Source organism: Corvus hawaiiensis, chromosome 4 (assembly GCF_020740725.1).
Source record: "Corvus hawaiiensis isolate bCorHaw1 chromosome 4, bCorHaw1.pri.cur, whole genome shotgun sequence".
Classification (NCBI taxonomy): domain Eukaryota; kingdom Metazoa; phylum Chordata; class Aves; order Passeriformes; family Corvidae; genus Corvus; species Corvus hawaiiensis.
The window spans coordinates 50,528,752-50,553,511 of record NC_063216.1 but is presented as its reverse complement, the minus strand read 5'-3'; the positions used below and the strand labels follow the sequence as shown (position 1 = coordinate 50,553,511).

Here is a 24,760-nt window from a genome sequence, read left to right as displayed (position 1 = left end):
TTTCTGCCCTTTATTTAAAGCAGTGGAAGAAGTTTATTATAACTTAAAAGAGCTGCTTCTGCTCCACAGCTGAGTTCAAGTCAACTACTGTGATTACCTGCTGTATAGTTTTTGCCAGCTTGCCTTCTAGAACCACACAGTATCTCTCTTCCTTTAGGTAGGCAAACTTTAGAAATTACTTTTGGGGAAGGAGGAGGAACAATAATAAAAAAATCCACATCCACAGGAGTTGCATACTGGTTGTAATGATATATTCCAAGCTTGTGTGGTTTTTACATTTATATAGTTTACATTTTGCTTGATCCATAAATAATACTTGCAAGATTAAGAGGGCCATACAGAGTATTTACATAGCCCCACCATGCATACAGAGCTTTTAATACCTAGTAGACAAAATTAAGCTGTTTTGCACTGAACATTTTTCAACTTAAACCCCCTGACTAAAATACAAGCAATATTTCATCCATAACACTGCTGTTAAACCCCTAACAAATCTAGTTTGATATTGTAACAAACTTCTTCAAATTCAGGGATATAAAAATATTCAGATTTTAAAACTTTTAACTGTACAGTATGTACATTTATATTTGCACTGTTAAATTATGAATACATTTAAGCCTATGAAATACTACATTATAAATATCAATGTTTTTTGACTTAGAATTGCAGCTAATACATTTTAAAACCTGGATAATGCATGTGAAAAGACACAATTCTGGAGCCTAATCCTTTAAGCCCATATGAAAATATTTGTTACATAAGTAGATCCATTGACTTAAATGGGGTTACATGCCTGAGCAAAGGACTCCAGCAGCTGTACCTCTCTCATTGCTGAGGGGGTAGGGGGCATGACAGAAAAAACATCACAACTCATTAGCAGCCAAGTCCAATTCCAGCAGCTGAATTAATATCTTCCTTTAAACAGGCATGTGAAAACCCCCAAAACCAAAACCAACCACCTCACACTTTCTCAAAAATTGTAGAGGAAAAACCATGAAAGTTAAATGTACAAAACATTCACTGCTGCTTTAGGATACATCAAGGCTTCAAGCATTTTAGCTCCCACATTACAATTTTTCCTTTTTTAAGGAGCATTTTCCCAAATAAAAAGAATCCAGTTTTTGTATGGAAACTTGAATGAGGAAGAGTGAGCTTTATCAGTGAAGAAAGGGCACAGTATAGAGCCTTCTTTTTCTTGGCAGCAAGAGGAAAAAGTCAAAGATCACTCTGTGTGTATACAGCTACAGCACAGGACTGACATTTTTATTTTTTGATCTTTGTTGAATCCTCTCAGATCATTCAATGTAGGTGAATAGTGAGCATAAAATAAAATGTCTACAAAAAGTCTGTATTAAGAACTGCAGTAACAGTATTTGGACAGCTGAAACACAGTATGTAAACCTAGCAGTATCTGAGCAGATCATTTGGGGTGGTGACATTTCTGAATGTTACTTTTACAATGTAAACTCTGGCACGGTTATCATTTACACTGGCAAAGCATTACGAACTTTAGCAACTTGCCTAAGTACAATTATTAATATAAAAAGATGTGGTTCAAACTGTAGCTACAGAATTGACTGGTCCTCCCAATTAAGAAATATTACTAATTAATTAAGATATAATACAATTTTTTCCTTTGTGTCCCCTCTTCTTCTTTGATTTGGTTGTCCTTTGTCCAAACTGAGAACTAGATAACGCAGTAGTTGGACCAGAGAGATCATCTGTATAGTATGGATATCTCAGTGACCGTGGCTGTGGAATTGGCTGTCCTAGAAAATACCCTTCCTCTTCAGAATCAGATGATGAGGATGAAGTTGAACACCAGGAGTCATCTTCCTCACCATACAATCCAAAAAATTTATCAACCACCTGATTCCGCAGTGCATAGTCAGACCTGGTATGGGCATATGGTCCATACAGCTCTGCATTTTGAATGTAGGCCCGAAGCTCACGTGAGCTTCTATTCTGAAGAAATTTTTCATGATCCTGAGGGGAGTAATAACGAAATCTCTCTCTCGGAGAGCTTCTTCTTTCTGTGGCCAAGTTAAGTGCATTATCTGAACGAGACTTCCTACTTCTTCTACGATGGTGAGAAGGCCGATTTCCACGCTCTTCAAAGTGGTAAACACGCCTACGAGTCCTTTCACTCATTGGAGGCTGACGTATTTCAAGATTCTCATAACTTCCATTATCGATAACATCATCTGAAAACTTCACTTGTTGTGGTCTAGACTGGGATTTAGATCGTCTCAGTACAGGCACATGCACCGGCTTTTCCTCTGGCAAGACTTTTTCCTGGCACAACTCTGAGCTCAGACTCTTCAAGGACTCAGTGCTCCGATGGAGCATTGAAGAATTCAGAGTTCCCATGTTACTCATCTTCTCACAGTCCTCCACCTCCAGTTCTTGGAAAGTTTGCAAAGAGTAGAGAGATGGTCGTGGCTTGCCTTCTCCATCCATTGAAGCCCCTGTGGTGGGAGTGGAGAAAGGAGGAAAAAGAAAATGAGAGGAGTTATCAAAGAGACAAGTATTATAACAAACTATGAAGCATTTCTTGTCAGCCAGTGTTTTTTTAAACTATTACCAAAAAAGACTCCCTTCATAGTAGAATAAGCTTTGTTTTGACTTAAAACATTTAAATATTAGCTCTGATGACCAAAGAATTAGCTGTCATGAGGACATCAAGAGCATAAGTTCAGTGGGTTTAAAATTTTGAAACATACATACAGGTATGCCTTTTAAGAAAAAAGGGTTACTTAAAATTATTCTACAGTCTGTGCTTGCCATTCTTAAGGCTAAAATATTTCACATTTCTGATATTGCCAAATTCATGTTCCAGCTGTTGGAACAGGAAAGCCAAGCTTACTGCCTTGCAAAGAAGGATCATTAGTCTCCAAAAATCATCAAAAGTAAGCTGGTCTGCTGTACTCCACCTTTGTGTCCACTGACCCTTCATTGCCACAACAGCAGCGTCACATGCCCTGTGATGGTCCCAGGTGCAATACCTCCAGTGCCTCCTCCTCCCGTGCCCCCTGAACCAAGCTGCCCTCCTCAGTTCCTCCATTGCTGCTTGGCAAATGCAGCCAGCCTGTGGCTGGGCCTCAGCTAGACAAGTAGCTGCAGTAATTTGGGTTATAGGAGGAAAGGAAAGGAGACAATGATCGAACAACATTTCAAATGGGTCTGTAACTGCCAAGTTTGGGCTTTTTGTACAGAAATAGGAAAGGAAGGTTAATGCACGCTTTATCCCTTTGGGCAACTTCAATCACGTTTGACAAGGAGGTTCATGGAAGTGGATTACCAGTTTCCCTTTAGTCAATGGGGAAAGATAATCTCATAAACCTAATTTTCTACAGCTAAGAAGTTTACCATCCTTTCAGATTTTCTCCATATTTTTAGAAGCAAATTAGGAAATTATCTAAAGTGTTTTGCAGATTATCTTTAATATCGTCCTAATATATAATGCAACTTCTTAATACATAAGGTATTGAAAAATAGTCATTTGCTTAAAGCAGTGGTCTGTATATAACAAATGTGTAGTTTAAGACTGTTCTTATTCTGTTTAACATCAATGATTTTTTTTCTTTAAGCAAATGAACGAGAATTCAAAAGGAAAGGAGAAGAATCCAATAGGATTTAAGTAGCAGAAACATATCCTGTAAAAGATTATGTGCTTGATAAAAGCTACTGCCTACTTTACATGCATCTCTTGATTCTAAAGCTTTTTAGAAATCAGTGAAATGAAAAATCTTCCTTTAAAATACTCCCACAATGCCTGCTTTTGTTGACCTCTCCATCAAAACCATTCATTTATTTCTCCATTACCTGTTATGTTAGACAAAGCCAAGGAATCCATTGAGTCTCGAACACTTTGTTCTTGCTGTTTCAGGTCAGACAAACATTCGAGTGAACCTCCATACCATGGTGTTTGGTCATGTTTGTATCCTGAGGCCCCATGTTCCATCTCTAGCTCCTGGATTTTCCTGCTGCTGGCAGGGCCTGGGTGGCTGCCATATGCAGAGTCTCCCAAACCATCTTGTGACTGGGCCCAGTACATATCTGATTGATACTTCTTACTTGCTAGGCTTGGATTATTTTTTTTCAAGTCCAACTTGCTCTTGACCATGCTATCAGAAATCCAGTGTTCACTTGATCTAATGTCTATTTCAGTGGGCTGCTGGAAGAGGCTTTTATCACCAAACTTCAGAAGAAGTTGAGTCATGTAGTCTTCATGTTCAGCCCATTCTTCAGGGTCTTCAGGCATTTCTTGCTCTACTCTTCCTTTCCAGAAGTCATCATTAACAAAGCCTGCCTCTTCCCTTGAAAGGCTTAAATCATCCAGCTTACGAGAAAGAGTATCATCGGCATTGTCTGAAAGGCCAGGAAATTTGTAATTGAGGGCCGGCGACAGGAGGAGAGACTGGCGGCACTGGTCAGCTGACCGGCTGCTTTTTCCCATGCGGACACTCCTCCTGGAATCTCTGGATCGAGCAGACTGAAACGCAGAATCAGAAGAGTCGGAGGCATGAACATCCTCTCCCAGACTGCACGTTTTTGAACAGTAAATCTGCCCTTGCTTTGGAAGGAAAGGGCAGCCAAGCAAAGAGGTCTTGCACTGAGCACAAGAAAAGCAGGTTTCTGTGGCATGCCAGTGCTGTCCATCATAGGTCATCTGAGCATGGTCAACACCTGGAAAGGGAGAAAAAGCAATGCTCTGGGTCTCTCTAAAAAATGACTTGCAGAATTCATACTTCTGGAATGTGAAGTAATTTCATAAATTGGTTTTCCCTTAATTTGTAAGTTTAATACTTAAAAAGGACACACTTACCAATGTGTTCCCCACAGGTCTCACAGTATTCTGCATAGAGAGATTCAAAACAGTTACAGCAGAACGGCCGCCCATCCTTCATGATGTACCTCTGTCCACCCAGGATCGTTTCACACTCGAGGCAACAGAAGTGCTTCATGTGCCAGTGGCGACCCTCAGCTTCTGTACACTCATCAGCAAAAATTATCTTTCCAGAGATAAAAAGGATGCTTTTAGTTAAGTGGCCAAAACCTCACCTTGGGAGTTAGAGCATATAAAATATCCAAACTCTGCAGTTCACACACTAAATTTATTTTTATTTTGCTCCCTTTTCAATACAAAGATAGAAACAATAATCTCCCACAACAATTGACCTTTTCTATAAGAACAAGAATAAAAAGATAGAAAAACTACATTCTAAAGCAAAAAAAAAAAAAAGGGAACCTAGGAACTCAGCCATTAAAGAAGCTTCTATAGGGATAGTATTTTGGAATATTTGAGAATGTTCAATTCTAAACACAAACAGGTGTTTGCTTTCTAAATATCATCTTACTGCTTGTAATATTTCCAGTTTGACAAGAAATGAAATACTCCTCAGCCTTCAAACTCGGCTATGCAACAGTGTCCTGACTTCTTAAGTGACTGCATCTGGAGTTAGGAATTTCTCAAGTGATGCAGTTTGTCAGCTGAACAACAGGAGTGTAGCTTGGCTGTAAAATGTGGATTATTTACCTCATCGCAGGCTGAACATCGAGGTTTGAGAAGTTCAGCATGGTGTCTGCCACAGTGAATTTTTCCATCTTGGTAGAAGTAGATAAGGTCAACGAGCAGCTCGTTGCATGTGAAGCACACAAAACACGAGGGATGCCAGCACACACCAGGCCCAGCTCTTGAGGCAAAAACTGCAACTTCACCACCGTTTACTTTTGTACCACACTAGGAACAAACCCAGAAAGTGAGCACAGTTCCCATTCAACGCTCTACTAGCTTCTTACATTTAAACTAAGTTAAACCACCAAACCCAATATGAAATTTTATTCCAAAGTTCTGACAAGAGGAAAAAATGTTATCGGTTTTAGTCTAGATGAACTGCATCTCAATGAACCTTTTGTGAATATAAGTTTATTTTATACAAAATAACATTTTAAAGCATATGTCTGCTTTTTATTTGTCATTACTTTAGTATGAGCAGCATTAGGTTGGTTTTTTTTTTGAGTAAGAAATACATCAAAGACTCGGTTCATTCCCAGTATCAAAGGTACATTTTGCTTAAGCAAGCACTACCTTCTTTCTTCTTCCATGCAGTTTCAAAAATAATCTGTTATTGTTGTTGTTGTTTTCAGACAGACAGAGATAAGTTTAAATTTTGATATTGAGCTACTGTAGTTTTACATTATTCAGCCCTGTAGCTGGCTTGTGGCACCAGTGTGTTACCTGCTCACAAATGGCGTGCATCACTGCTCGGGAGAGTAGTTTAATAGTGCCTCGTCCCAGTGCCTCCTTTTTGCGCTGAGAACTGAACATCTGCAGCTCCTTCTTTTCCTCTTCACTCAACGACTGGCAGTATCTCACCTTCCAGTGAAAACACGGGACAACTTTTTGTCTGAGACTGAGCTTTTAATGTAGCAGATGAGTAAGTAAGTGCATATATGCAAGGAATTCATCAGGCATGCTGCCAATCATCATGAAACTTTTCCCACTTTAATATTTAGGTAATATGGCATAACACAAAAATAGTGTGGAAAATTTTTTTTTCCCCATTACAGGAAAAAACCCTCCATGCTAAACTGAGGAGTTGTTTAGGCAAGAAAGAGACTTTTAAAAGCTAATCCAAAATCTGCTGCTAATAATGGAATGAACCTAAATCAGCCATAATATTGTCCTTTAGAATTATGGTTAAGTGCCCACGACTAAGTGTTGCGGTATACACAAGATCTTAAGTAGTGACACCCCCGCCCCTTTCCTTACAAAGAGCTTGTTTGTTATTTCCACTTCTACTCCAAATTACACTGCATAACTGAGATGCAAACCTTTTACTATCACAAAGCATCCTTTTTGTGCCTACAATGCAATTCCAGGAATTTGTAGGTTCCTGGTAATTGGTGGGTGGCTGCAAACACTATAAAACCAACTTGTGTTAAGTTTATTGCAGTGACACCAGCCTCCCTAACAAGCAAAGGCAGTGTCCTTCCAGACAGCTCTTATCTGCACACAAGCCAAGTGGACAGCTGAACAATGGACTCAGTATACACACCGTGCTGCTTTATAGCTCAGATGCCACTGCAGGCCACGGTTTAGGCTTGTAATAAATACACAGGCAGGTAATTGTCCACGGAAAAGCTGCCAGGGAGACCCAAGCCCCGACAGTTCATCCTCAATTCTGTGTTTACCTCGTTATCGTGGGGTGGCAGCTGATACAGAAGTTGTTTAATCCGGTGTTTCTCTCCAGGGCTGTTAACATAAGGGACCTTCTCCTCTGGCAAGGAGGCAAAATACAGCTGGACCTGACCAGGAGAAACACAGAGTTCAGACCCAGAGACACACATGCCCCAAGCACTGCCAGTGTCCTTTGGCTACTGTTTTATCTCAGGTCTGATTTACGAAGGAAGAAGAGGTCACGCTACATTAGACTGTGAGAGGGTTTGTGCTGAAAATACAAGACCCAGATGAACCAGCTCAGCAAACCTGAATAGTCTCTGATAAAACTAGCACCCAGCTGCTGAATTGCTTTTCTGGAATGCAATTTGCAGTGACAATTAGGGGGGTATCATAAATTATGCACATTTAATGTTCTCATTATTCCCACCCCCTTCAGGACTGGTCAACGACTCCATGGAAATTCTAAGTTTCCCTCTGCAATTTACCACACAAGGCATGAAGCTTTCCAGAAAACAGCCACTATATAAACAAATTTAATTTGCTCTCTGCATTTTACACATTGTTGAGACAAAAGCTGTTTTGTAGTCTCCTACTGATCAGGTTCACCCAAAGCATCAGCTTTCATTGCTTCCATGTGGGCTTTGGTAAGAAGGTGGAAACATCCTTCCCTTGGGAGGAGGCTGGATCCAGCCACATTTCAATCAGATGCAAATTAACCAGGAAATTTTCACAGGATGAATGTTTTTGTATCAGTCTTCACTCTTTTTTTTTTTTTTTTTAGAAGAATATTATGACAGGAAAGCTGTAATGAACACTACGACAAAGCCCAATGGCAAAAAATATTTTTGTGGAACAGCTACAGATTTATTGTTTTTCCTATGCAGTTTCCAGCTTGTCACGAGGCCTGGGGCTGTAAGAGCAGACTATTGGCAAAGATATTACTTGCCATACAGATTTAAATAATGCTCAGGTCAAGAGCTTATTACTGTGAAGGCAGATGAAAAAAAAGCATTAATCAGTCACTTAAGTCAGGAAGCAATCAAAATTATGAGAGACAGGTTGTACAAAACATGACTTGGTCTTCATTTAACCAAAATTTAAACAACCAAAATCTACTGTAAGCCCACTTGCTACTGACCGTATTTCAGGATGCTCCAGAAAAAGATAACATGCAGTAAAAAGTGAAGCTTTAAAAATAGTTTATGCCCTTTTCTCAAGTTTCTTGCACTGTTCTCAAAATAACTAGCTCTTCTGCGGGAAAAACCCTCCCATCTTTAGACAGTTTGGGCTAGCTGGGATTATGAGGATATTTTAGGGCATTTAATTGTTCTTGCAGAATGTTAGCTCACTGTCTGCCTTAAGGTCTGATTCATCAGGATTCTTATAGATACTTAAGTAAGTGATAAAGAGTTGCCCTAAAAATAGCCTGTTATTTGCCATTCCTGCTGACTTGTTACTTTACTCATGATTAAGAAAATCTCTGCATTGCAAAAAAGAGACATCTTCTGCACTTTTTTAAACTATGGACTGTACAAGCTTGCCAGGATTGCTCTGCCTCCTTTAGCAGATGTTGCAAAGCCACCCTGGCCATTTAGCACTGAAGTCTTGAGTTTTGAATATTACTGAGTACACAACTTCAGCACAGTTGCAATATCATCAATACCATGAATGAATACCATAAGCCGTTCATTCTGGTCTCCTATAGCAACTTGGTCATCAATAATCTCACTTTTATTCCCATTGCCATGTGATGTTGCACAAAAAAAGGGGACTAAAGAGGGGAAAGAACAGCCAACCAAACCACAAGTGTCAGCTCCACACATCATGCAAGAGAAATCCTGGCATGAACAAATGGCAGCCATACAACTATTTAAACAGGCGTAAAATACATTATTACCTGTCACAGTGACTGAACGCTTTCATTTATATGCACTGCCATACTATCCATGTTCGAGATGTCAAATGCCTAATTACTTAAAGAGTCATACAAGTGCAGTGAAATACTTGGCCAGGGAGCACAATGTCATGAGGTATGCCATGAGCTTTAATTTAACCTAATAACTTCTTTCAAACAGAAAAAAAACTTCTATGCTGCTTTTAGACTTGGCAATACATACCTCTGCAGCATATACTTTTTGAAAAACCTTGACTGGGGAACTTTTTTGGAACATAAAACTCCTCAGGGTTGAGAACTTTAAGCTCCCTACACATGGCCTCATTGGACAGGAAACAAAAAAGAAATGAAAGGTTGTACATGAATTAAAGTTTTATACATTATAAGAATTTAATTAGACTTATAGAGGCAGCATATCACTCTCTTAGACAGTCCTTACGAGGCTTGTTTTTAAAATGCAGAAACATGGTTGGTACCTGCTCTGGTCTGAGGCCTGGGGGGACCCAGGCATATTCCTCCAAGGCACAGCCAGAGTCATCGTCAGAGGTTGAGCTTCGCTGACACCCAAAAACAAGATTATTGGCTTTGGGCTCCATCTCCAATGGCATAAGTGTAAAGTGTTAAATATTTCAGCTGCAGCTCATCAAGCAATTGATCTGGAGAAAAAGATTAATAGCACTTTACTAGATTTGGACATGAACAACTAATTATCAGTGTAAATGATCTTACAATGGTTTAGTATTCCTTGTGTTGCCCAGAACAATAAATTACTGAAGCTTCATTACAACTTGCATAACAACGAGCAATTCAAAAGTGCTTTAAAAAGTTACAGAAATAAAACTGTTGAAGAAAAAAAAACCTGAGAAACCTAGGCACAAATTAACACTTTTGGCAACCACAATGTATTTCAGTATTAACACTTGTCACCTTTTACAGTTCTGCTTGTTTCACATCACAGGTTATATATATGTAGGTGTATCTAGGAAAGACTCATTGAGCAGATACTAACAACAGGAATGACCCAAGCTCTTCCTGAAGTCATTACCTAGTGAAACAAAAGACATGACAACCACTTGTCAAGAACTGAAGAAATTATTGGGGAAAGACTGTTGTGCAAGTAGCATCCTGTTGTTCACAAGGTAGGCACAGAGCAGCAAGCATCTGCTGGATTCCTCTGAGAACTTTGGTTGAGCTGTATGGGAGCGGAAGGGCGTTGGTCCTGTTAAAGATCTGAAATCCAATTATGCCAGATTAGTCTCTGTAAAGTACATCATGATTGTTCTGTCAATTTAAAACCCTACAGGGAGATGATTTTGTTGATTCATGAAGCCTGCAAAGCTTAGTATCAGTGGGATCATTTTGAGTCACAACTGGCAAAGAAGGCTCTCACCAAGATCCATAGCAGTCTGCAGCAAAAAGCCTAACAAGATCTATATCTTCTATTAATTCTAGCAGAAGTTCTTAGGAAATTCAGATGAGGCATTTCAATGAAATACAGATAACCAAAATCACAGAGGATCTGTCCTAACATGACAGATATCCTGACCACTTGGGGTAGGGACAAGCTTGCTCTTACACTACCATGTTACGCATGAGCTGTGCCTTCCCCATTTTAGGACATTTTTTTACCTATTTATTTAAACACAGATCCAATTTTGTCAGTGCTACATCCGAGTTGTAGAAAATTTTAATCTCCTAGACGTAAACCTTGCTGGTGGGTCTAATGAGAAGCGCAATATAAAAACTTCTGGTGGGTCCCACATTACACTTCCAGTTTCATCACCCCTGTTTTAGAGAAAATAAGTTGCTCCTGGATCACAGGTGGAAGATCTAAGACTGCTTACCCAAATATTCTGCTAGTTACTCAACAGGAGTTTCTCCTTCAAGCGTGAGGCACTGGTTAGTGCCAGGTTCTGATAATTCAGTACATAAACCCAAACCTGCTCCATAAAAAGTGGTCATATGCACCCAAAAGCTACAAACTCAGAGAAATTATACTATCCAGTACATGGTCTTATCTACCCCTATTTTCAATACATCTATATATTCCCACACCCAATAAAAAGAGATGGGATTACTTAACCCTTCCACTGGGCTAGTGCTCCAAAAAATTAATTTTCTAACTTTATTTCAAAAACTTCTGGTTCAAAAACATACACACTATTTTTGGTGCACTGCTAAGATGCCAACACACTTCATAGCTGCACTGTAATAGAAGATTAATTTAATATTTGATGGGGCAAGCAAGCCTGCCAACTTCCCTTCTGAGAACAGGCTATTTCTGGAAAGCTGGTGAGCTGTCAGGCACATGTCTGCAATCTTACTCAAGTTGAACCACTAAAGGTTAGCACAACAGCTTCTGAACTTAACATCGCCATATTACTATCTTTCTCAAGGAAGGCAAATATAACCAAACTCAGTCCTAAAAGCTCAATCCTATATATTTCAAACAGAAAGACAGACTTCCTGGTACATACTTTGTATCCCTTGAATTACTTGCTCTCAGAACCAAATAATAAGACAAGGAATACAGAACTGTTTCCCCTTCCCACTCACTAGTGGAAGTAAAGTCATGCATGAGGTATGTTTCTGTTATTGCTTGCATAAAACTGGGGTGTGAGGAAGAAGGGACAGAGAAATAATGTGATGCAATTAGGAAATCACTCTAGCAAAAAAAGGTAACAGTGTTCACTATTGCTGATGGATAGGGATGCTCAGTTTGGCAGCTTGTGTCACACATCATCTATATCCAAATAATTGTTAAATATAAAGTCACTAGGAATTTCGTTGAGAAGCTGAATTCCTTCCAAGATGACCTTAGCAGCAGATGAACTGTTTTACCATTTCCCTTTAGAAAGGGGCAGATGCCTGCTTTGCAATAATGTGCCACTCACTGACACCTAAGCTGGTATTTCTAATTCTTATGGCATTGCAAGAACTTGTATTGGTCAAATGGTCCCTTTTCAAGAACTGACTGCTGCCCAATAAGCCAGGAATAAAAGGAGTCAGCAGGTGAAACATCTTTGACAATATTTCATTAGGCAGCATGACCTCAACCACATCCCACAGGAAGATTTGAAACACAATTTAGGCAATGAGACAGGTTCAGCTCTGTCAGCGCCTGGTCACTTGAGCAGAGCGTACTCCTGCCTTGTTCACACAATACCCAACACTCACAAGCACTCCAAGTAACTGAGTAATTGCTTCATATTGATTGTTCGAAACCCTCTCTCCACAAGATCAAAAATTAAATTCTCTGACTTCTCTTGAAAGACAAGGAAACAACCCAAAATCTGAATGCATGATGACTTACTAACTTCTCTGAGTATTTTGAACACTAAGGCTACATACTACTTCCTCTGTGAAAAAAGCAGTGCTGGGCAACGTCAGGATCTCCAGCACAGCAAAGGTACATAAATATAGGAATGTTACCTAATTCCTAAGGAAGACAAGGCATTGGTAAGAGAGACAAGGCTGCTTTTCTGCAGAGACTGGTCCTGCCTGGGCCTCCTCTGACACATCCATTTCAGAAAGCACGCACACCAGCTCCAACAGGAGGAAACCACAGACTCACAGGTCCAGTTTCCAGTCATACAGGGCAGTTTGAAAGTGTGGCTGATGGAGAATAAAAGAAGAATGCACCTTACCTCCAAATGTAAAATGCAACTTTATAATCAGGGTTCTTCCCCCCAAGATAAGATGATTAGAAATGTTCAAAGCAAGGTCCACAAACCTCAACGAACTGAGATTAGGACAGCTCAAAGGACATCATTCACTTCAAAAGAAAAATGCTCCCATAGGGCAAACGTGAAGAAGCTGGCTATAAAATGATTGACAGTACACCACATATCAATACAGCCACATCACAAATACTGTGGGGTTGTTGACAACAAGGTTTTTAATCCAGCCTGTCTTAACAGTAGGCTATCTGAAGAACTATTTTAGCAATTGCTTGTTTAGGAGTTCTTCCTCTCCTGTTCAAGTGTAATTTGGTTTGCATTTTAAAACTACAGGGTTCTTCCTCCCTGCCCCCCAGCTGCACTCATCCTTCAAAGTGATCTGTTTAAAATGATTACATCCTAAGGAGGATTCAAATGAATATAAACAACAGCTGAAAAAATAAGTGTTTTCCAAGGGATGACTAGAAAGGTGGTCTTTCTACTCCCGCCATGACACCTACAGAACACAGCAAGGATGTGTTGTTTTGCTTTCTTTTTTTAAAAGCCATGGAACATTTTGAGGTTTCAGCTCTGTTCAAATACTACCTCTCAAAAAAAGCTTTATAGCCTACAAGGAGGTTTTTCACTGGCAGGTTGACAACTATGAATAACATAATTGAGTTACACAGCTAAATTTGATTTGAAAAGAAAAGCAATTACTGTGTTTTTTCCACTGATGAATTAAAACAGTTGTATGACAAATTCCTTAGAGGCAAAGACAAACTATGCTCCTAATTACAAAGCTATGGGCACACAAAATACTGGGATATCAAACTTAGAACAAGGCCATTGCAGAAGCCCATATGAAGGTTTATCCCCATGCTAGGATTTCCAGCTCACTGATTATGTTCCCCCTGACCAGATAGAAGAGGTCATGATTTGCAAGCAAAGTTAGACAAACATCTCCTTGCCCACCCCCTGCTGTTTTACTCTGTCCTGCAGGGCAAATTGTTTTAACAACTTTTTTGTTAGAAGGCTTGTTAACAAGGCTATAGGGGATACAAGATGCATATCACATGCATCCACGCACAATGAACGCTCAACGAGTTAAGATTAGCATGGTCAGCCCATTCACCTGCTTATTTAATCTCTGGTGCAAGATAACTACATTAGAAGAGGAAGGGCACAATATAACAGCAATAAACCACTATAAAGTGACTACTAATAATTCAAAGCCTATTTCCAATATGTATTATGCACGTGATCAGGAAGTTCCATTCCCTAGCTACGGTACAAATAACATATCTACAGGGAGCTCTATAGCTCTCTGTGTGGGAAGTCTGGATCCAGAATTGATAAGTAGAATCTGCATCAGCACACAGCTGTTGGGTCCTTTTGAGTAATGAACTACCCAAAGCAGTGGGGAAGGAATGGAGCCACTCTACTTGTTCATGCAAAAGCCCTTTAGATGGACCCTAGAAGTAACAACTGTTTTCGTTAGCCAGTATACAAGGACCAACAGAAGAGTTAACTGCTTTCCTCCTCTAGCATCCTAGCGCAAAGATCACTTTTCCAACTGGAAGTCAGACGATCCTTTTCAGGGTATTTTCTTTTGACGAGCCATACTGCAAAGACAGGCTACCTGCATTTAACAAAAGGAGGAAGCCCCGTGACAAAGCATCGCCCCACGCCAACACATCTGATTTGGCCGTGTTATCCTTGGCTCTGTACATTGGTGATGGAAACTCAAGTGCACGCTGCAGTGAGGCAAGACCCAAACCTCCAGCCGAGGAGGAGGTATTCTCACGGATGCTCCCCCCCCCCCTCCTTAAGAGGTTGTACAGATTTAGAAAGAAGGAAATCTTGCCTTTTACAGTCTCCCATTGATTTTTTAAATTCTATTTTAAACAGCAGCCAGACTTTACTCCAATGTACACATATACTCAGGTTTCACCCCATCACCTGTTGGCTGTCGAACAACACTCTTCTTTGTTAGGGCTCACAGCCCTCATTTGAGACAAGTTTCCAGAGAAAACACTTGAAGAAAGTGTTCAATAAGTCACAAGACAGGAATTGTAAAAAAATAGAAAAGTAAAAAACATTCCGCGCCCAGCCCCGTGCACCCTGACAGCCCCGCCGAGCTGCGCACCCTCATCTCGGAGGAGCCGGGACGGTGCCTTCCTCAGCAGGCAGAGATCCCGGAAGGACAGGTGGGAGGTTTCCCATCCTGACCAAGTTTCAGAGACGTTCAGGTGGATCAGAGGCACCCCCAGTCCCCCGGGTGCCCACGCTCTGGACCCGGATGCGCAAAGGCACCGGCATCCACCGGCACGCACCCGTTTCCCCTGCCCCTCCGGCGGAGCCGCCGCGAGGGAGAGCGGATACAAGTAACCGCAAATTACCTCTGTGCGGCACCGAGACAGCGGCCGGGCTGCTGGCGGAGCCAGGGAGGCGGCGCAGGAGAGGCGATGCCGGCTGCAGACCCGACCCCGCGCCCCGCCGCGGCAGCTTCACACCGAGCCCCGGGGCTGCACAGACCCGCACACCCGGACCGGCGCCGGCAGCTGCCCGCGGCTCCCTCCTGTCCCCACGGGTCCGGAGGAGCGGCCAGGGCCAGGCACGGCCCCGCCGAGGGAAGGGGCGGCGGGGGCTCCTCCAGCCCCGTCCCTGCCGGGCGGCGCCACCGCTTCCTTTCCCCGTCCCGCCTGCTGGGAGCGCAGCGGGAGCGATCCCTGCGCCGCCCCCCGGCCCCTTCCCGCGGGGCGGCAAGCCGGGGAGGGAGCAGCCTCCCCAGCGCTCCTCCCCAAACTCGCCCCGGACTGGCACCGGCAGCGCTTCCCGCCGACGCCCGGGGGACCCCCGACCCCCGGCGTACCCCAGCGCCCTGCGCCCCTCACCGCTCCTCCGTCAGGCGGCGGGAGGAATCTCTGCCACCAGCGATCTTCGTTCAAAGTGCAGCCCGAGGCGGGGGAGGAACCGTGGGAAGGGAGAGCGTCTCTTGCCACCGGCCCCGAGGCAGTAAGGGTCGCCGTCCCGGCCGCCTGCCCACCCAGGGGACCGAGCGCCTGCAGAAGCAATAAATTCTGTGCTCAGAACACGACGGACATACGGTTTGGTGACAGTGCTTTTGTTCGTGTTGACGCCCGAAATAGATTTCCCACCCCACCCTGGACGCGCTCCGGCCGCCCGGGGCTGACCGTGCCCTGCCCGGCCCGGCCACCGCCGCCCCGCGCACCCGGACGGGAAGGACTGGGTTCAGGACGGGAAAACATTTGTTCTAGGTCGCTGTACATGAATAACAAAACTATAATAAAAATAATAAACCCTATCTGAAGCCGAGGATCACAGAGAGCAGCCGTCCATCACTGCCTCCCTTCTTGGCACATTCCAAGTGGGAAAGAGGCGTCCGAGCCCCAGCTTATGCACAGAGAAGTAGCACCGGGGCATTTTCTAAGAGGCTGCCAGCCCTCGCTTTTACCACTTCCCCCACCCCCGTAGGCACAAAAAGCCCCGAGAGGCGGGTGGTTCGGCTTCAAAGGCAGGCGGACGGCTTCCCCCCGGCACCGCCAATGTAACCGTGAACACCGCGGTCAAATTTCCTCTTCCCTCCCGCTCTTTGTCTCCCTGGGGAAGTCATTATCAAAGGGAATTTATTCGCGCTGCATCTCGGGGTCAGAACGGCAACACACACAGCCCCGACGCGCCCCACCGCTGCGAGGGACAGCGGCGACCCAGCCCCCTCGCATCCCGTCCCTCGCTCCCCGCCGAGGTCCCGCGGCCGGGGGCGGCTTATCTGCCCGGGCCGCCGAGCGGGACAGCGACTGGGCACTTCTCAGACACTTACCGCTTCCCCCAGGAACAGAATTTGCATGGGTTTAAATGCACTTCTGTAAATTTGAATGGCTTTGCCCGCAGGGCACTGAAGGAAGCCGGCCCAGACGGGCACAGGCGCGGGCTGAGGTGCTCAGAGCAGTGTCCCTGTCCCCAGCCCTGTCACCCCGTTCCTGCGGGCTGCCCCTGACCCTCGGCTGGGCACACGCGAGTCTCATGGCGAGCCGCGAGGAGCCTCCACAACTCCTCGCGTGGGCTGATTCCCCGTCGCTGGGAGCAGGCAGCCAGACCGGCCGGCCGAGGGGCCAGGACCAGCGCCGGGCTATCTGACCCCGAGAGGTACAGCCCATCCTGGGCTAATGACGCTACGCGCAGTCGATCCCCACCAGCAGCCGAGGAGATGTGCCCAGAGACACGACCATTACACCTGTAACCGTGGGTAAATGCAGAAGGCCCCGCGCGGCTCCAGCCACAGGGAATCAAAGCCGCAGACTGTGGCTCCTGCGGCAGGAAAAAACCTGCTGAAACTCCAGCAAACTAACCAGCTCCCATCCTTCCACACCCCATTTCACTTCCATAAGCAGTTTCACTGGTTGTACTACCTCCATTCTTAAACAGCTTAGTCGTTTTGAGGTTAAAAAATTGGCGTATCACTTGGATGAACTGCAGATTTTGTCAGAGCTTTTGTCAGTGCTGGCTTTACGAGACCCAGACTGTTCCTATTCTGTTTGTTGGACTGAGCAGATCCCATCTGGCGGCCAGCTGAACATCTGCCAGCTCCATTCATCATTAATCAAAAATGGCAATGTCAGGAATAATGTTTATTCTGCCCCATTACATGACTGAATAAATACCAACAATTTACATATATTGTCTACACCATTTCCAGAAGTGCCTGACATTTTCTCAGCAGCTCCCCACACCGAGGGGTCAACACGTCTGCACAGCACATTGCAAAGATGAGAATGTCCTTTGGGAACTTCTGCAGCACAACCAGCTCAAAGGCTGCAGATAAGCTCGCAAAGTTTTGTGACCAAGAGTCTACCAAAGAAGACATGTTCAATTACTTCCCTGGAAAGTCAAGCTGTCCCCCATTTTGCCAATGCTTGCTTTCACACTGAAGTGTCAGAGGGTGTACAGAGATAGTTTACATGGCCCTTTTTTTTTTTCCTGGACTTTTGTGACTTGAGCACAGAAACTACTATATTGTTCTGGACAATGCATTTACAGATTATCAGGCCAAAACCAACCATTGTGATCCTCTAGTCTGAACTAATGTGGTCATAAGATTTTCCTACATTTCCTGTCTGCATGAACAAACCATTTTATCTTGATTTAAAAGTACCAGCAATGAAAAACCCACTATAACTTCTGTTAAATCCATCTACAGCCCTTGTTAAATTATTTCAAGTAGTCAATTATTTTACACTACATTTTTTTTCCTTTTTTAAATCTCAGATTGCTGTATTTCAGTGCTCAAACACTTGATTCTGTGATACCCTTGAATGTTAGGCTAAGGAACCAGCTATCATAACTCCCCTTAGGCATTTGCAAATTGTGAAAGTCATTCCTGAACTACCTCCTTTGATTTGGGCTGCTTCCACAAGAACAAATGTGTTGCTATGATTTCTTCTTTATTTTCACACAACAAATATGACAGCATACATACTCGTTATGTGAAGCATCAACTATGCCACAGAAGTTGCCTTAAAAAAAAAATTGCTAAAAAGACAGGCACAAACTGACTTGCCCTTTACGGCATGTACCACATTCTTGACTTCGTCTGGGTAGAGCTGATCCTTCAAACAACCAAATGCTTCAAGGGACCTGTAATGGATATGGAACCTTTTGCCCTAAGGCATTAGCACAAATTTAGTCTAGTACAAGAAAGTTGTTACCTATTGACCAGGCCAGGGATAGTCTCTGGCCTCTTAAGAAATTTGCTGAGTAGTCAGTGTGGTTTCCCAGTTCCAAATTATCCAGATCAGGGAACATCCCCTGAGATAACACTGGTTATTGCTACCTTTGTTGGCAGTCACAGAAGAGAGACCGAGCAGCAGAAAACAAATTAACCTCTTGTGCTTCAGAGGCAGCTTCTCCAGGTAGGACAGTGGCACAACACCCACCTCTCAAGCCTTATTAGTTCTGTGGATAAACAGAGGAGTTCACCCTCTACATCATCACCCTTTAATGATCACCACCTCCGTCCCAAGAGTTTTAATTATCATCTCACCTGTTCATTTAAAATAGTAAGTCACAATTCAGCTATGAAAGGTGAAAGCATGCAGAAAGGTGAATGGAAGCTAGAACAAAAACAACAACAAAAAAATCACAGCAATAATTCTTTCAGAGAAATCAATGAGAAAATTCTTCAAAATGAGCCAGGTTTCATATTTTTAAATAAAGCAGGAAATGTTTTCCATATATCTGACAGCACAGGAGGAGTCCATGGAGCAGGAATTACAACTGCTCCCCAAGCAGTGGTTGTGCATAAATCAAAGTGATGTCTGACGCAGGCAGGTATGCCCTTCAGGAATTTTAGGGACGATGACTCGACCATGTATGGTCCTGCCTGAAGGCTACAGCACAGGGAACTCTAGGACACATTTACAGCACCAAGGTCCTTTCTACCCCCAGTGGCTCCAGGTCTGTGCCCCAAGGGAGCAAAGAGATCAGAATAGGGGAAGCAGTTACATCATTATCTGTGGTGATCTACTGGAAAACTCAACTCACTAAAAAATACTGGTCTAATTCCCTAGACCTTCCAGTGGTAGCACAAGGAAAAACCATGACTGATTCCTGTGAGGCTGGACTGCTGTGGAGATGCAATTGCCAGCCTTTTTCCTTCTCTTTTATGGAAAACCTGGCTCTTTACACACGCTTGCTTAGCTGGTGTATAGAAATGGCCTGACCTCCAAGACCACTTTACTTCGAAAGTATGTTTGCCTTGGTGTGTTCAGAGCCCCCATGGACATCCACCTGGACCTCTACACAACCTGAACATCTCGTCAAACCCAGCCCTGGGTTTCCTCTCACACGTTAAGGATATGACGGAACATCTTCATAGATGGAACAGTTTGCACAATTTTATCACTATCCACAATCACTAGGAGACACCTGACACACTGGATGTCCTTGAAGCAAAGCACAAACCTTGAAGGACCCCAATGGGCCACCAGGCAAAGGCCACCCCTCTCTGTGTCACTCCACACCAACAGCCGTAGGTGAAACCTCTTCCTGTTCAACACTGCTTCCTCCTGCCCCGCCAAACTGGGGAGTTTGGCACCAACAGTGGATCATCACGTGCTGCTGGGAGCAGAGGCAAACCAGTGGTGTCACCAACGTATTGGGGCCTCTCAACTGTGCCACTGACTGGTGTCTTCCCTATTTTCTTTTTTGAGGCTGCAGAGAAAGGGCATGGAGGCAGCATCTCATGACTTCTCAAGGCTCCAAAGTCTGAATCTTTGCCAATCTTTAAATCATGTTTAAAAATAACATTTAGATAACATCTAAAATCCAGAGAAAAGCACTTCTGCAGGAGACACACAGGTAAAGCACAAGAGATGATATGCAGTAAAGAGATACAGGGATTAAAAGGAAATGTCCATGTGAAATGCAACAAGTTAAAAATGTAAGAATAAGATGACTTTTGCCTAGCAAGGGTTTGTGATTGCATGAGGGTGCTTGGTTTCCACTCTTCTCTTTGCTGCATTCCCTGTCATACTAATAGCCTGCCTCAGTAAGTCAATACATCTAATGGAAATATTAACATCAGGTAACAGAACAGGAGACAATTAAGTAGCAATAAACAAATAATAATAACAACAACAATAACACTAATAAAACTCATTTTTATTTTCAGCTGCCAATGGCACATAGATGTGCTGAGGCATCAAGCAATAGGGCATCAAGGACGGAAATGGTGCCTACCGCTTGCTTTGGAGAGCTACACCCGCTACAAATGGCCTGAGGACCGGCTGGCATAAGCTGCTGTGTGTTGGGAATACTTGACTAAGAGAGGTTTATTTTATTTCCTTTCCTTAATGCTCTCAGAGCTGAAGACCAACACACCTTCTAAAACCACAACCCTACTCTGCTTCAGCAGCAAAGAACTAAAATTTCATTAAAACGCCCTTCCTTGTCAGATCGGGCTAGGACTTGCTCCTGAACCAACAGGTCTGTTGCTGTATCTGGAAACTCTTAACCCCACAGGCTCCTCTGAAGACAGTAGTCTTGATTTTATCGTAATTGGCTCGGCGCAGCCCACAGTCACACAGGGCACAGGCAAACACCCAGGTGCCCACAACACCGCTGCAACCACTGGCTGTGGGGCGTGAGTGGGGCTCCCCTACCACACCAGCACCCTCAGACAGACAGTGCCCTGTTGCCAGGCTGCACAAGGCACAACAAAGTGCATTGCAGCAACACTTGCCAGTAGCAGAGGCTGACGCAGGGTGGAATCGCTGCCTGGGTTTTTAATAACACCCCAGCACAAACACCATTATGCAATGGGGAAGGTGTTGCAGAGCCCATGCTAATGCACTGTTTGCTTATTGAGGGAATTTCAGTGAAGTATTGTGCCAAAGCCTGTGCAGATGGTGAGTTATGTCATCTTCTGTGTCAAGCTCTGCTCTCAGGCTTTGCCTCCAAAGAACTCCTCAATTTATCTAAATTGGTTTCAAAATTTATTTAGATTAAAAAAGGAAATGGTATGAACTCGGTGGATCCTCTACTGTGGTTAACATTCATACACACAGACAATGGGACATTTAACCCAGGAGCTGGCACCCATGTAAAGAAACTAATAACACAATAATAACAAAATTAATACCGTAGTAATATTATGAACTAATAATTCAAACAAATATTCGAACTAGTATTTGAAAACAAATTAAAAACCCTTTGTGAGTGCAGTTTTGTTGTGTGAGTCATGCTCCATTTACATTCAGTCTTCCCTGTCACTGGCAATGCTTTTCAATAGCCTGAACTTAGGAAAATCACAAGTGATGGACTCTTAAGTGAAGGCAAAGTTTGACAAGGAGGATTACCACTGCTCCTGCAACATTCTATCCAGAGAAACCAAAACTGAGTTTAAAGCCAAAGATGAGATATGCAAAGGTTTGTGTTAACTTTTTCTTGCTTAAAATCTGCAGGAGGGAAATCCAGCAGCCAGTGAAATAGGTACCCTGCACAGTCCTACACTGTCATTTTCCACAAGCCATATGCACAATGCTTAGATTAACTATTAGTTTATTTTACCAAATTAATGTCACAGGTCAACCTCAAGGCAGACAGTGATGCAAGGATGAAAAAATGTCAGGTGGATAAAAAGATGCATTATACCTTTATTAGCTTTCCTTAGTACAGCATCTGGAAGAGACACTATCTGATTGATGAGCTGCCAAAACTGAAGACCATGAAACTCTATCAAAAGGCATCACCAAAACATGATAAGTATTTCAGTGTTTTGCACAGAAAGATCAATGGCTAAATAATTGTCTGAGCCAGGTGAGCTGGAGAACAGTCCTCTCACTTCTTGCGCAACAAACAAAAGAAACCTGTCCCAAAGTTGGGCAGGCTTCTATCTCACCAGAGGTTTGTTGCTCTTCTATCCAGTCAGTTCATGCTCTCTGCCACTACTGTCACTGTAGTTTGATTTGTATAAGGTTTTTTTTCCTCACACTAAAGAAAGCTTGTTTGTGGGCTAGGCAGCATCCAAATGACACCCTGACTCCAGAACTAACACAGTTTTGCAATGCATTCCCATGTTATATTACTGCCTTAAAACAGAAATTATACTCGTCTCTCCCCTTTCCCCTTCTTATTCTCTCCAACCCTGAAATTAAAAAAAAAAAGGAAGAAAAAGAAAGAGGAATAAGAAAAGTTATCCACCTAACTGAAGTTCCTTCAATGAGAGCCACAAAGGTTTCCCCCTCACTCACATGTCTTTCTTAAACATACTGTGAAACTCCATATACTGGCATTTTGGTAAAAAAAATCCTAATCTCTTGTTTTCCAATGGAAGCACTGTAATGTAACCCATTACTTCAAAATGGGCAACAAACCAGCCCCCACTTACATGCCTGGGCAAATAAAGCCCTTAGTACAAACTTCACCTCACTAACATGAATTTAACTTGGCATGACAAAATAAGATGTGGGGTAAACATGCATGGTTGAGGCTTGCTGCTTCTTTTCCTAGGAGGGTGACAATGGGATGACTGAACACATTTTTTGGAAAACCCAAAGAAGCTTTCTGCTTAACAGAGTGAAAAACGCTGATCTGGAGGTTACATACTTCCTTTTTTTTTTTTTTTTTTTTTTCCTTTCTCTCTAAGCGTGATTGGTTTTTCTCTGCTGGTTTAGCTCCCAGAACTGGTTTATTGAAGGATGAGTTGAGCCCATTTGTCAGTAGTAGGAATGGAATGGGAGGAACACCAAGGGGGATGGTCCCAATCCTGGTCAGTAGCTAGCTGTTACAACTACACTGACAGTGCAAACCCCATCAAAAGGCAGTCAGGAAGATGGCTTCAAGAGCACTTCTCCCAGTTGCATGCCCACTACCCTTGTGATTATGGTCACTCAAGTATAAACTGAGGAGAAAGACTAGGCAAGAAGTGCTAGATCAATAAAAACCTCAGACCTAGCAGAGTCACCATCCACAGGCATTTGAAATGGTAAGGAATTGGCTAGACAGTGGCACACAAAGAGCTGCAACAGCTTGATATTCCCCATCCCTGGGAGTGCTCAAGGCCAGACTGGATGGGGCTTTCAGCAACCTGGTCTAGTGGAAGGTGTTCCTGCCCATGGCAGGGGGGTTGGAACTAGGTGGTCTTTAAGGTTCCTTCCAAACCAAACCATTCTATGATTCTGTGATGATACTGTGAAATAGTATTCCCTTCTCCACAGAGCTAGATGCTTAGGATTGGGTGGTTGGAAATATAAAAGTGCTCCTTTCCTTCTCCTCATCTCCACTGCACTTGAATTTAAAGGCCAAGTGGGCAGGCAGTGTCTGTTCAAGATGCAAGTTATGTCTGTTCAGTAGGATAATATTGAAGATTGTAGTTAAACAAATACTCAAATAGAAACCCAGTTAATTTTGTTTCTTAGCTGGCAGTCACTATCCTTTCCACACCAGTTGGCAAGATAATTAATTGTAACTACAACAGGGAAAATCAGTTAAAATCCCCTAAATATCAAGATCCATCTCATCAACATGACACTACTCTAGAAAATTCTGGAGCCTCCAACACATGTGTATTTCCTTAACTGTGTTTACAGAAGTGTTTGTAGACTCTTAAGAATATGTAAGGATATTTTAGGAGCAAAATATTTTTGATTTTTTATGGTACTGAAAATCCTTATGTATGAAGCAAACAGTACAAATGAAATTGTTTTAAGACATTCAGCTGGTACCCTTGACATGAGTGACCTTTGTGCAAGCATCCGTTGATCCCTAAGCCCTCACGGTACTGTCAGCTGCTGAAACAGCAACTGCTTGACAATACCTGACACCTGATACTCAGCTGGCAGCCACAGAGCTTCAAGCTACACCCACCTGGGCTTGCCAGCACGGCCTGGCTTTTCTTAGCAGTTTGCCCAGGAGGATGAATTCCTCTGGGTGCATAGCCTTGAAATAATAACGCCTAGCCTTGAAAGAGTACCAGAATTTAATGGAAGTGAATAAGTGCTAATGCAATCTATGGCCACAGGTAATGCATGCTTCTAGAATTGACAATTTTCACCCCCATTTTTTAGACTATATTTATATTCAGCCACTATAAAGTGAACCATTTTACCACTGCTACCAGTTCCAACACCAGAGGCTGAGCTAATCTACTCAAGTGTCAGGCCACTTGCACAAAGATACTTCAAGATTAATTTCTAAAATTCTGCAGTTTCTGAAAAAGGTTCAACCACTTTCAGCAGGAGACAGGAGAAAAGCATCCAACTCTTCCACTACATAAAATTTTATTATTTTTAATAGGTTTTGAAAGCATGTATTTGAGATAGCAATGTGAACTCAAATTTTGACAAACCAGGTTTTTGTTAAGTAAAGCCTGTGAATATCAGAGCTGCTTGATATGACTTCAGATATGTATGACAGGCGATTTGTCAAGATATGGCATTTTTACAGGTCTGAAAAATGGCAATCATCACATATAGAGTCTATTTGAAAAGTCCTGAGAAT

At 43.0% G+C, this 24,760-nt stretch overlaps 2 protein-coding genes across 5 annotated transcripts in view; one reads left to right on the top strand and one right to left on the bottom strand.

Moving 5' to 3' along the window:
* Window positions 1-229: 229 nt before the first annotated feature.
* PRICKLE1 (prickle planar cell polarity protein 1) overlaps window positions 230-24,760 on the bottom strand; it is a 68,850-nt gene continuing 44,319 nt past the window's right edge. Inside the window, exons 2-9 of one of the 4 annotated variants that reach the window (XM_048300240.1) lie at window positions 15,637-15,804; window positions 9,557-9,736; window positions 7,198-7,311; window positions 6,242-6,379; window positions 5,540-5,743; window positions 4,829-5,015; window positions 3,826-4,689; window positions 230-2,468 (exon numbers count right to left, since the gene is read on the bottom strand). In XM_048300240.1, coding sequence (XP_048156197.1) covers window positions 1,612-2,468; window positions 3,826-4,689; window positions 4,829-5,015; window positions 5,540-5,743; window positions 6,242-6,379; window positions 7,198-7,311; window positions 9,557-9,688 — 2,496 coding nt within the window. In that variant the 5' untranslated portion in view covers window positions 9,689-9,736; window positions 15,637-15,804 and the 3' untranslated portion in view covers window positions 230-1,611. Of the gene's footprint in view, window positions 2,469-3,825; window positions 4,690-4,828; window positions 5,016-5,539; window positions 5,744-6,241; window positions 6,380-7,197; window positions 7,312-9,556; window positions 9,737-10,125; window positions 12,487-15,141; window positions 15,486-15,636; window positions 15,805-24,760 lie in introns of those variants that run through there. The other 3 variants (XM_048300242.1, XM_048300243.1, XM_048300239.1) reach the window with 3 other exon arrangements.
* LOC125325139 (translation initiation factor IF-2-like) lies at window positions 15,042-16,760 on the top strand. Its single transcript, XM_048301887.1, has 2 exons — window positions 15,042-15,757; window positions 16,238-16,760. Exons 1-2 carry the CDS (start codon window positions 15,042-15,044, stop codon window positions 16,758-16,760), a joined length of 1,239 nt encoding a protein of 412 aa, XP_048157844.1.

Bases quoted from the DNA above. Each gene is read 5' to 3' on its own strand.
- LOC125325139 (XM_048301887.1), top strand. From the start codon at position 15,042: ATGCGCAAAGGCACCGGCATCCACCGGCACGCACCCGTTTCCCCTGCC. The intron at 15,758-16,237 runs GTAAGGGTCGCC...CCACCCCCGTAG, and splicing joins TTGCCACCGGCCCCGAGGCA to GCACAAAAAGCCCCGAGAGG.